At 39.5% G+C, this 12510-nt stretch overlaps 1 protein-coding gene across 1 annotated transcript in view; it reads right to left on the bottom strand.

Annotated features, from left to right (window-relative positions):
* SOX30 (SRY-box transcription factor 30) overlaps nucleotides 1-9348 on the bottom strand; it is a 36706-nt gene extending 27358 nt beyond the window's left edge. The window contains exons 1-3 of the mRNA XM_046665382.1: nucleotides 8340-9348; nucleotides 6480-6719; nucleotides 5058-5237 (exon numbers count right to left, since the gene is read on the bottom strand). Coding sequence (XP_046521338.1) covers nucleotides 5058-5237; nucleotides 6480-6719; nucleotides 8340-9348 — 1429 coding nt within the window. The remainder of the gene's footprint in view (nucleotides 1-5057; nucleotides 5238-6479; nucleotides 6720-8339) is intronic.
* Between the last annotated feature and the right edge of the window lie 3162 nt (nucleotides 9349-12510).

The following is a 12510-nucleotide window of genomic DNA, read 5'->3' as shown; positions in this document are numbered from 1 at the left end:
TGATATGGAAGTATAATGAAGGTGTCCTAAATGTCAAAACTCAGGTTGCTTAGCAGGAGGTTAAAGTCAGCAGCATCCAGCCGTCACTGATAAACTGTCAGAGAACAGGAAAGACTTGTGGAAAGCACAGAGCTCTCATGTATCAAACTGTAGGTAAGGTATGGGAGAGACTAGCCAGTCACCCATTTTCTCTTCTTCTAGCACACAGATGATTACATTTCCCAGCCTTCCTTGCAGTTAGGAGTTGTCATGTGGCCAAGTCTCCCCAGTGGAATGTAAGTAGAAGTGATGTGCACCACTTCTGAGACTGGCCCATAAAAACCTCTTGTGCATGATCCTCCATGCTCTTTCCCCTTTTGCAGGCTCATGCACACTAGTACAGTGGCCTTAGATGAGACATATTAAAGATGGCAGAGTCACAGCATAGAAGAAGCCTATGCCCATGAATCAACCCTTGGAAGAGAACCATCTACCAACCAGAAATACCTATTTTGGACTTTAAATGAGTAAAAAATAAACCATAATTCTGTTTAAACCATTATTTTTAAGTGCTTGTTAAAGCAGCTAGCATTATCTAATCATTATATGAGGTAAAGAGCAAAAGTTTAGATCTATAGTATAGCATGACAATCACAAAAGAAAAAGTTATTAATAGATTCAAGAATTCTTGAAAATCTCCCACCACCTGCCCCCAAAGAGGAAGAATCCACTGCCTGTGCTGAATGGATGAAGGGTGCAAGAGGCTTGACTTGCATGACTTGCATGACTGGGATGAACAGGGAAGGAGTGGCAAATGGAAGAAACTGAGGACAGACCAAATTTCTCTACAAGAAAAAGCTGTATGGAGGTAGTAAGAAGGAGAGGACGACCAGCATCTGTGGCGTAGCAGAGAGAAAGAGAGACAGAGAGCGAAGAAAAGGAGAGAGAGAAATAGAGTGAGAGGCAGAGACAGAGGTGAGGACAGAGAAATCAGAGGAATAGTTAGGCAACTTCTAAGAACAGCGGGACTCTGGGGAGAGACAAAGGTAATGAGAAGCCCCAAGAAGACTTACAATATGTTGAACCATAGGATTCCTCCTTCCCTGTCCCCTCAAGAAAACCTACAATAAAGCACTACGTCACTTTTCAAGGAATTTTCAAGCCAGATTTGTGTTTCTTATGGACATAACACTTTGCTGGAATGGACCATAAGGCAGGGACAAGACTAGCTTTTTTCAGATTATAACAGTATCAGAGTGATGGAGGGTTTTCTGTTTTGTTATAGTAAACAAGAAGAGGTGGGTAAACCCAAATGGTACCATAAGTCTACTACAAAAAATTAAAGCAGTAGTAAGCATTTTTTAAATCAAAACTTTAAAGAAAAAGTATGAATTCTGAAGAGTGAAAGATGTCAAATGAGTTAAAATGTAAAAAGGAAAACTCATTTCAGACATGAGAAATAAAATGTAGAGAACAAAATAATATCACCAGAAAATTCACATATGTATGAAGTGACATTTAAAGGCCAGTCTAAAATAAATATAGCTTCTACCAAAGTTCCAAGAGCCTTTAAAATAAACAAATTTGAATACTTAATATAAAATGAAAATGCTAGCATAAGTGGCATCAAAGACATCTGATAAAAAAAATCTAAAATAATTCTGGACTATGATGGTGTAAGCACTTTCAGAAACTAAAAACAGGAGAAGAGACTGAGATGTGGCATTGAATGTGAGAGAAAGTAAATATAATGCACTGCTTATAAAAAAACACCAAACAAGAAAAGTACTATAGATTCTATCAAACAAATAGTAAAATTAGTTATATTTGTATCTATGCTTTCTACAGCTTCCTTATGAACTCTGACAGCAGAGACTGTAAAAAGGTCTTTGCATTGTGTCCCCGGCACCAAGTCTGATCCATAATCAGTACTTAATAAACATTAGGTAGTCGGGGGCACGTAGGCAGATATGCAAACGTGGCACTGGAGAACACTACAAATACTGAGAAAGCATCTAAGATGGAAACATTCACCAAAACAAGGGAGAATACCAAATTACATTGGCAGATTTCAAATAGATTGACTAATGGGATAAAAATGTACTGGGATGATCTGGTACAGGACAAATAATTGCTTATTAGAACAAACAAGTTTAGTAGAATACACAGTAAAATGAAATAAGCTTGACTAAGAACCAAATAATGGATAAAAATTACTAGAAAGTGCATGAATTCTGTTTGTGAAATATTGGGCAGTAGTGATCACAACATACATTTAATTTTAAGATTCTAACAAAAAAATATCTACCTTGGGGTTATTAGATTTTTGGAAGTACAGATATTGGCTAGGAAAAAAAAGGCTGATAGAGATAACTCAAATTAAAAGTTCATAGACAAAGGAAGGTTATTTTATATGATAATGCTAAGAACCCAGAAGGAAAAAATGTGTCTCAAAAATCAGAAAGTCGTTGTGGTTAACTGATCAAATCAAAGAGAACCCATCAAAAGGGGAAGACATCATTTGACAATGAAAAGCGTGTCCAAACGTGTAAGACAGAGAAGCCCAAGTGTGAAGTCAGATGCAAATAAAAATTAGGAAGTCCAAAGGAAAACTGAAGGAGTCACAACTGAGGGACCTCAAAGTCAATACTAAGCAACTCTTTAAATACTTTTACAGAAAGAAGAGACTCAGTGGAATGGTCATTACAGTATAAAAGGCAACTGAAATAGAGAGACTCAATAAACCCCTTCCTACTAAAGAAGACCTTAAGAAGATTTCTGAATCCTAATTCATCTTCATAGCAGGTAGGTTAAGAATATTAGATCAACTGCGGTACAATGGCAAGTTCACAGAGTGTTCAAACCCAAATTGACAAATGAATATAACTATATCTCAGGCGGCATTCGCCTAAGAACAGCAGAGAAACTCAAAGTTAGAACTGAAAAACTATTTGATAAAGTAGATACAACTGGTCTCTCTGCCAAAAATGCCATGCCACAGCATTTTCGGAAAGTCAATATAACTCCCAGTTATTAGAAGTGATGACCTTGAGAAATATAGCTTGGTGAGTCTGTTTTCTACATCTGAAAGCCTGGTGAAATCTATACAATATGTTAGTGCACAAAGCTTGCTAGAAAAAAAACAGAGCAAATTGTTTCTCTAAGAGAAAAATCATACCTCACTAACTTGATATCTTTCTTCCATGGGAATAAAGAAAACAAGTTTAAAAAATAAAATTACCCTGACTTTATATTTAGTATATAATGTAAAATTAGTTGAATGAAACAAAAAAAAAAAAAGGGAAGATACAAAAACTTGCATCTGCAGATGATAAGTGATTAAAAGTATGATTCCCCTAGGGATTTGTGCTAAAATTTGTTCTTATTTAATAGTTTCATAAATGATTTAGAATATAAAATATATAGTAAAATTTCCAAATTTGCAAGTGATACCAACTCCTCTAAGTAATATAATGCCAAGCTGATGAGAACAAACTAAAAGAACATATTCCAAAGTTGCATGATTGGGCAACACAGTAGCAGATAAATCTTATCATAACTACTAAGGTATATACCCGTGAAAATAATTCCCTAACTATGCTTATAAGATAAAGATCTTGTTTATCATTTGAGACCCAAGAAACGAATCTTTACTCATACCACATGTCACCAGAAATAAGAAAAATTGGAAAAAAAAAAAAAGCAAACACAAACAAAAGATCATCATCTTGCCTTAGATTTGATTACTGCTGTGTATGGCTCTGAAATGCTTCCTACAATTCTGCCTGTCATACTTAAATAAAACATCACGATGCAAGACCTCTGCCAACATTAGAGGAAAATCTTTCTATCCACCTCAAATCTTTGCGCAGAACTGCACAAAATTAATGTTTTGTATAAAACTGTCAGCTTCCTCAAATGAGAACATTGATAAATCTGTTCCTGGAAGGAGAAAACAAACAGCATTTAACTCTAGGTAGAAACAGATGGAAGAGAGGTCTTGGAAAAGGGATAAAAAGAAAAAACATTGATTATGAAAGCAGAGATCCTATTTAAATAAGCATAACAGACAAAACAAAGTAAGTTAACAAAAGCATAATTAAGCCTAGGTTGAAACATAGGATTAAACAAGATACTACGAAATAGTGAAGGGTGAAAGTCCCTGACTGTGCTGGGAGAGAACAGGGTGACAGGATCAGCTTTCTGCATTCTTCTCTTGAGCCTAGACATCTTGAATGCAGCTTTGTTGCTATCAACCACTGTAATGATACACAGGGGAAAAAAACCATCACAAACGCATAAGATTCTAATCAGTCAATTTTTAAGATACCTAAACCTCTCAGCACGCAGAGGTGGCTTTATTACCAGAAGGATCTGAGCAGGTGGAAACTGGAAAGAGCAGTAGTTTTAGGACAAGTGGTAGCAAGTAGCGAATGTATAAAGCTCTGCCTAAGGGATGGTTAAAATAGGTGCTGGAAGAACAAATCAATGATGGACAGCCTCATAACAAGTTATTAAGATACTAGATTCTCAATTTGAGTTTCTTAAAAGCAACAGCCAGAAATGTTGTAAAGAACTGATAATAGAGGAGAAATTTAGGGAAAGACAGTAAAATGAATCAAATATTTGGTAGAAAATAGATTACTTCCATTGCTTTTCTAGAGCAGCGAGAGAATGGTCTTCATATATCAATCATCATTACTAAATTCCAGGACAGGATGCCTCATACACCATTAGCAAGGCATTCTTTTATGCTGATAGTGAAGAGACACTCCTATTTCCTATTGAATTACCTCAGTCATTTCCTGCATTATCTGCCTAATCTATGGGCTCATCCTGATTTGCTTAAAAGGTCTGAGGTTTTACACATGGAATATTTGCTACTCTGGCAAACCAAGTGCTTTGAACTCTACTGAAATTTTTCCTTCCTGATTTTATGTTTTCACTTTTTCTCTTCTTACTTTTTTTAATGTTGTTGTTCTAAATTCTTAAGCTAAGAGAAACAAAATTTCAACTGAAAAGGTAAAATTTTCACATAGCTATTAAAAAATTAATAATCTACATTAAAACCAACTCACCAACTGGATGAGTGATGGTGTTCTGTAGGCTGGGAATTACCACAGAGTAGGTAGGTGAGCGATAAGGATAAATTGTTGTAGGATTCGTAGAGATGATATTTTGTGTGGTACCAGAAAATACATTGGAAACACTTAGAGGGAAGCGTTTTCGCTTCCCTGGACGAGGCTGATAAACCCAACCTATAGAAAAAGATAAACTGTTTTAAATTTGAACATATAGACCCTATTTAGCCTTTAAATAGTTCTTTTCACATTAAAAATCCAAAACATTTCTAAATTTAAAAAAATAAGTGATGTCTAAAGTGTCCTTTCCAGCTCTATGATACTATTTCTGTGCATTTTAGCATATATATCTATATAGCTCCTAAGTAGTGGGCAATGTTGTAACCCATAATTCAAAGGAAGAGCAAGCTCAAATGTCTTATATCCAAAGACATATATTGAATCTGTAGTAAAATCAACATTAAAGGCATTGAGTTTGAATCCCAAAGCTTTTCCTCTTCCTGTAAAACAATGCCCCAATAAGATAGTATTTGTCTCCTCCCGTTTCCTCACTTTCCATAAGATACAATTGTCCATATCTTACAATGAAATGGTCACTAATGACCAGTCACTATTTTCATGCCTAGTTCAGGAAGAGTCACTCTCCTAGACTTGGCAATCTCCAAGTCCACAAACAACTCAGTTTCCTTCCAAAGTCAGAAGAGAGAAGTTAAGGCAGTTGTAGCCACTGTATAACCAGGAGAATCACTGGTTCCCTGTAATTGCTGCCTCTGACCAACCCCCTAGACCCTCACTGCTCATACTTCAGAAAGAAAATGATTCTTTTCTACCATGCAAAGTCATGTCAGCCATACACTATGCATTTACCCAAGCTTAATCTCAACGTCCTCACTTCTGGCAAGGAAATCAGAATTCATTTCAAATGATATCATGATAAGGATAAATCTATCAATCAGAAGGCAGGACTATGTTCTGATAACCATCCAATATTAAAATGGAACATGAGAATCCCTGCATTCTCATTGTCTTTGTGTGCACTGCATATTTTTTTCTGTTGCTGTGATTTTAACACTTCATTTTCTAGCATATCTGCAAAATTATAGCCTAGAACTCTGGAGATTTACCTTAAGTTCATATCTATACATTTAATCAAAACTACAGTAGAACTGTATGTCTCCTGGTTTGCATTGTTTGGCAAATATGAGACCAGATATCCCTCTACTTGGTTCTAAGGAAACTGATGCCCAGTATCAATTCAATCACTTCTATAATATTAGCCATTATTCTCTTTATTGTACATATCAGATTAGAAAAAAATTATGCATATTCGTCCTTCAATATCAACCTAACCTAATCTTTATCTAAATAAATTAATTTAAAAGAAATTAGAAAGAGCCTTTGTTCATTTCATTTGATTACCAGGAAATTCCTCTCTGTGCTTTTCTTTAATCTTTTGTGCTTCATCATAATAGGGTTTCTTTTGTTCTTCACTAAGTTTGTTCCACTCTAACCCGAGCTGGACACTGATTTCTGCATTGTTGGCTGCTGGGTTAGCTTTGGCTAGTGCTGGCCGGTGGATCCTTGCCCAAACCATAAATGCATTCATGGGTCGCTTCACATGACCATTTCTGTCCTTACTGAAGGGTGTGTCTGGTATTCCTACACGACAAAAATTAAGAGACTAAATTAATGTGCCACACACACACAATTTTAAAGTGAAGTGCACCTCCATCTATATTTATTCTTTAAACATCTGGAGAAAATACACACTTCAATATAGCCAAAGAACTGCCAGTATTCCAGAATTCCTCATAACCCCTGAACTCAGCATTCTAAACTATAGGTTAGAATGACTATTCCTTTCGTAAAAAAGAATAATATGATTGAAGATCTAGTGGAAGTAATAATGCTGAAGACACAGTAAACTGCTGGCATATTACCTCTCTGAGCTTTATTAATACCTCTAACAATAATTAATATTTCTTTCCCATTAAAAATATTCTATTACTGGGGGACAGGAACTATGACTTATTAATGACTATAGCCTTGGGTAGGCATCCCCTAAATGTTTAAAGGAACTCATTTACATGCTGATGTAGTGGCCATTCAAGCAAAAATAGTTATAATATTATAATGCTATATTACTTGTATTTCATTATGAAGGTGGAGCTCCTGCAAGGGGGGTCATCAACACTAGTCCCATGTCCAGGGGAAAAATAATAAATGTGACTTTTTGAGAGTCACAGAGCCAGTTGAAGTTACAATAAAGGAAGTTGGCCAAATTCACATCTCTCACATAATTCATCACAAACAACTGTCTATAAACTTCTTATACTGTTTCTCTTTATTTTAGGGTTACTTGATATGCAACATTCTAAAAAACGCACAAAGAATGAAATAAGAATTACAAAGAAAGCTTTCCCTTTCTCTCCTCTAGAAAATGAAAACAAAGCTTAAAAACTATTGAAGATAAAAGCAAGATGGGGAGATAGGGAAGAATAATCAGTAAAAAAAAAAAAAGGAACAAAAACAATAAAAAGTTTACAAAATCATGAAGATTAATACGACTTTCCATGACATTCATTGGCATAGTATTCTGTCTGAATTAAATCTTAAAATAAGAATCTTCTAAGTATATATTTGGAAATAATGGATAGAAATAAAATATCTACTTGGAGTTGTTACTGCTGTAACTATAGTCGTTTCTTTGAAAACAATTCTAGCTTATTCTACAGCACTTTCATTTTCTGTAAGTCCTTAGCTTCTAGAATACTAAAATGTTACATTTAATCATGTACTGTTTTCTCCTAGAAAAATGTTTACTGTTCATTTTTACAGAAAACAAATCCCCTTTAAATTCAGTACAAACTTTCCTGTTTAACCATTTATCGTTAAACACCATTTTTTCTTCTGTTTCTTGATACACATAAAAATACTGACCTACTACAACACAATATTTTAAAATGTTGATTATCTGCAGCATGTAAACTGAGGGCTTTGTGTTACCTAACAAAAATATTTCTATGTTTGTGTATAACCACTAATCACATCTAAATCTCATTACGCACTGGGCCTAAAAATAGATTTTTTTTTAATGTTTGGGAATCTTGAAGGTGTTAGTGTATTTTACTGGTCTATGTACAAATCAATCAGAAGTGACACCTGTGCAGACTTTGCCCTGAAAAGAATCGGTTCCATGATTTTATTTTCCTAGTTTAGTATCAGTTACGGGGCAACACAGATGAACTTTGAAAACCAGATTCCCCTGCCGTCTAATACCTGCATCTGAGGGAAGCACGGTGAGCGGGACATCTTTGGTTTCAATTTTTACAGAAGGCTCCAGTAAGGACTGCATTTTAATAGGCACTGGTGTCAAGGGGACCTTGGTCAACCGTATCAGCTCTGACGGAGGAGGTCCCTGAAACTGAATCCGGGCCCCAGGGGGGACAGGGTGGAGAGTCAAAGGGATCCTGAGGTCTTGCTGATGCGGACCAAAGGCGTTGGACGGCTGGCCCAGGATGACCTCCTTGCTGCCGTGGACCAGGCCACTGGACGCGGGCTCCGCGCAGAGCCTGCAGTCCTCGCGGAGACTCTCGGGCTGCTCCGTTTTGATGACTCCTTCTCGGAGGGCCGCCAGGCTTCTGCCTTCCCCGCCTTTCGCCGCGTCCCTCATGACCTCCTCCACCGCCAACTTGCCCTTCTTCTCGTCCCCTCGGCGGCTGCCGACGGCCAGTCCGGGGCCTTCCGCCTTGGCCGCCCTGGAAGCCCTGGGGCCCGCCTCGACGGCCCTCCGCGGCCCCACCGATGGCTCCAAGCCGGACCCCGGCTCCTGCTTCTCGGCCTTGACGTGCAGCGCCCGGGGCTGCACCGGGTGCAACTCGGGCCTGCAGGGGGCGCCCTCGGACGGGGACGGAGGCGGCGGCGGCGGCAGCAGCAGCAGCTCGGGCCTCAGCTGCAGCAGCCGCGCCTGCGCGGGCGAGGCGGCGGCGCCGTCGTCCCGGGCCTGAGGCAGGGATGGCCCTGGCGGCAGCAGCAACACCTGCTCCGGCTTCACCTGCAGCAGCCGCCGTGCCGCGGGCTGGACGCCCGACGCCGGGGCCTCCCTGCACGACGAGGCCATGGCGGCCGCGCCCGAGCCGGGCGGCAACGGAGGGGGTTCGGCGGCCGCTGCCCGAAAGGAGGAGCCCTCGACCGGCAGCGGGGGCGGAGCGGGGCGCAGCGGGCGCGGCGGGGTCGCCCGCGGCAGTTGGCGCGGCTGAGGCGGCGGCTCCGGCCTGGCCCTCTCCATGGGGGAGGGGGACGCTCCGGCCTGGTCCTGGCGGGGATTGTGAGCTCAGCCGTTTGTTGGCGACCTTCCCCCTCCCCCTTTCGGTTAAGACCCTTCCAAGGCCTTTGCTACCCAGCACCCCACGCGGTTCAAAAAGCCGCCCTCCCTCTGGGCCTCGCCCAATCACAAGCGTCCCCGGGCCTCGGCCCGCCCTCCGCTCTCGCCTCGTGCCGAGCCCTCGAATCACCCGCGATGGCCGGGGCCGGGGCACGTGCTGCCCATTTTTCCCTCTGACTCTCCCTCTCTTCCGGAGTTCTCTTCCGCTGTAGTCCTTAGTTACCCCGCCCCCGCCTGGACCGGGACAATGGCGTTGCCCAGGAAACAGTGCAGTTCCACGCTACTGACCTCCAGGGGATAAAATCCCGTGAGTCCTTTGCACTTACTGGGGAACTGGACGTGCTGTTTGCGCTGCCAGAATACGCGATCGGCACTGAGCATCGACTGGGCCTTTGGATCAGTATCGAGGGGAAAAAGGGGACATTTTGCAACTTCTCAATAACCCCATTAGTTGATCTTGCTAGGAAGAGTGTTCGACTTTCACTTAATCACCAGTCCTGTGGGCCCTACTTGCAAAATACATCCCAAATTCATCCACTAGTTTAGGTTTCCTCCGCCATTACTGTTCCAAGCGTCCATCATCTTTCACCTGGATACTGCCCTGTAGCTGATCTCCCTGCTTTTCACACTTGTGCAACTACACTGCAGCTGCCAGGGATCTTTCAAAAATACAAATCTAGCCCTGTCACACCCCACTCTCCTAAATCTTGCAATGGCTCCCCATTGGCCACATGATAAAGGTCTAATATTCTTGGCAAAGCCTTTAAAGCCTCAAATGGCTTGGGCTCTACGAACTGCTACTGCGCAGCGTTTAGCCCTAGTTCTGTGTGGCCTCTCATCATTCTCTCTCCTACCTCAAGGGCCTTTGAATATGCCCCCATAGATCGTCGTTATTTCCGTTAAATATCACCAAGATGAAGAAATGATACCCTGACTAAAAGCTATAGATTTATCTTGAAGCAGATGGTTTTTGCAACACAAGTCACCTCTCAAAGAAGACCTGCCCCAATTCTCCTTCTGATCCCCTGTTGTCAAATGTGGAAAACCGGAGTTCTCACACCCGGCAGGGAGACGACGGCAGTGGTTCTCAAACGTTTTTTTAACTCAGGAGCCGTTTATGCCCACAAAAATGATTGAAGAGTCTCAAGAGTTTTTATTGATGTGGTTTTATCTATTAATAAATTCCACATAAATAAAAACTGAGGACATCAAAAAATATTTAGCTATCCATTCATTGAAAATGTCAATAATAAATCCATTACATGTTAACATAAGACATTTTCATGATAAAACTATGTTTTTCCCAAAATTAGAAGTGTGGCATTGTGAATCTAATATCTAGCTTAGTAAAGAAATCAGTTAGATTCTCATGTCTGCTTCTGCGTTCAATCTGTTGTGATTCGCATGCCACATAGGCTCTGGAAAGCTTCGCTCATGAAAGAATGAAGTGGAAAAGGCAAATATTGCCTTAGAATTATTATGAAAATAGCTGTGAACCTAGCAGACTCTCTGAAAGAGTCAGTCCCTGAGCCACACTTTGAGAACCACTGAACTAGAGTTTAAACAAAAGAGTCAAATATGTGCATGAACAAAGGCTGGTAAAAGAAGCAGACATATCAAGTTAGTATTGATTTGTTCAAGACTGGTTCATATTCCAATCTGATTTAGTAATTCAATAAAGGTGATGTGACAGTCCTCTGTAATAGCAATGCAAATAGTATGCGGGAGTGTATTGTATGCAGAAAGCAACCTTTTTTTCTGTAAAAAACAGCTTTATTGAGGTTTGGTTTATATATCCTACGTTTAAGTTAAATGTACAGTTTGATTTGTTTTAATAAATTATAAAGTATTGTAAGCATAACTGCAATCCAGTTTCAGAACAATGCCATTAACCCTCCAAAATTGGGAAAGGGAACCCAAAAAGTTCCCTTGTTCCCATTTGCAGTCAATCTCTGCCCCCACCTCCAACTCCAGACAATCACTTATATGCTTTCTGTCTCTATAATTTTGCCTTTTCTAGAAATTTCACATAAATACAATAACATAATATGGAGGCTTATATGTCGGGCTTCTTAGCATAAGGTTTTGAGGTTCATCCAGTTTGAATTTATCAGTACTTCATTCCTTTTTTATTGCAGAGTAGTATTCATTGTGTGGAAATACCAAATTGTACATGGATATTTTATTGTGTCTCCCACTCATTTTGCTATCCATTCAGTAGTTGGTGGACATTTGGGTTATGCCTAGGTTTTGGCTACTATGAATATGACATCCATTTGTATACAAATATTTTGGGGAACATAGTTTTGTATCTCTCTTGGGTAGACAACTAGGAGCAAAATTCTACGTTATATGGTTAAGTGTATGTATAACATTTTACAGAAGTGTCAAATTGCTTTGCAAAATGTCTGTACCATTTTGTGTTTCCACCTGTAACATGTGAGAGCTACAGTTTCTCTACCTCTTCTCCAACATTTAGTATCTTAAGTCTTTTAAATTTTAGCCATTCTGGTGGATGGATAGTAGTAAATAATTGTGGTTTAAAATTGTGCCTTCACAACGAATAGTGACATTGAGTGTCTTTTTATGAGCTTTGTTGCTATTCATATATCTTCATTGCCTGGTGTCTATTGAAGTCTTTTTGCCCATTTTTTAGATTGGGTTGTTGGTTTTCTTATTGTTGATTTTTAAGAATTTTTAACATATTCTGGATAGAAGTCCTTTATTAGATATATGTTTTCAAATATTTTCTTCCAGTCTATGTCTTGTCTTTTCATTCTTTTTATTTCATTCTTAATGGTATCTTTTGAAGAGCAAAAGTTTTTAACTTTGAGGAAGTCTAATTTATCAATATGCCTTGGATCATATCTAACCTAAGGTTACAAAGGTTTTGCTCTCACGTTTTTCTCTAGCAGTGCTAAAGATTTAGCTCTTAGATTTAGCACTATGATTCATTTCAAGTTAATTTTTATGCAAAGAACCTAGATCCTTACATCACAGCATAATGTTGTTCCGATACCGTTTGTTGAAAAGACTATCCTTTGCCCGTTGAATTACCTTAGCACT

The sequence above is a fragment of the Equus quagga genome, chromosome 7 (assembly GCF_021613505.1).
Source record: "Equus quagga isolate Etosha38 chromosome 7, UCLA_HA_Equagga_1.0, whole genome shotgun sequence".
NCBI lineage: Eukaryota > Metazoa > Chordata > Mammalia > Perissodactyla > Equidae > Equus > Equus quagga.
The sequence above is the reverse complement of the archived record's forward strand: the minus strand, read 5'-3'. Positions and strand labels throughout refer to the sequence as shown.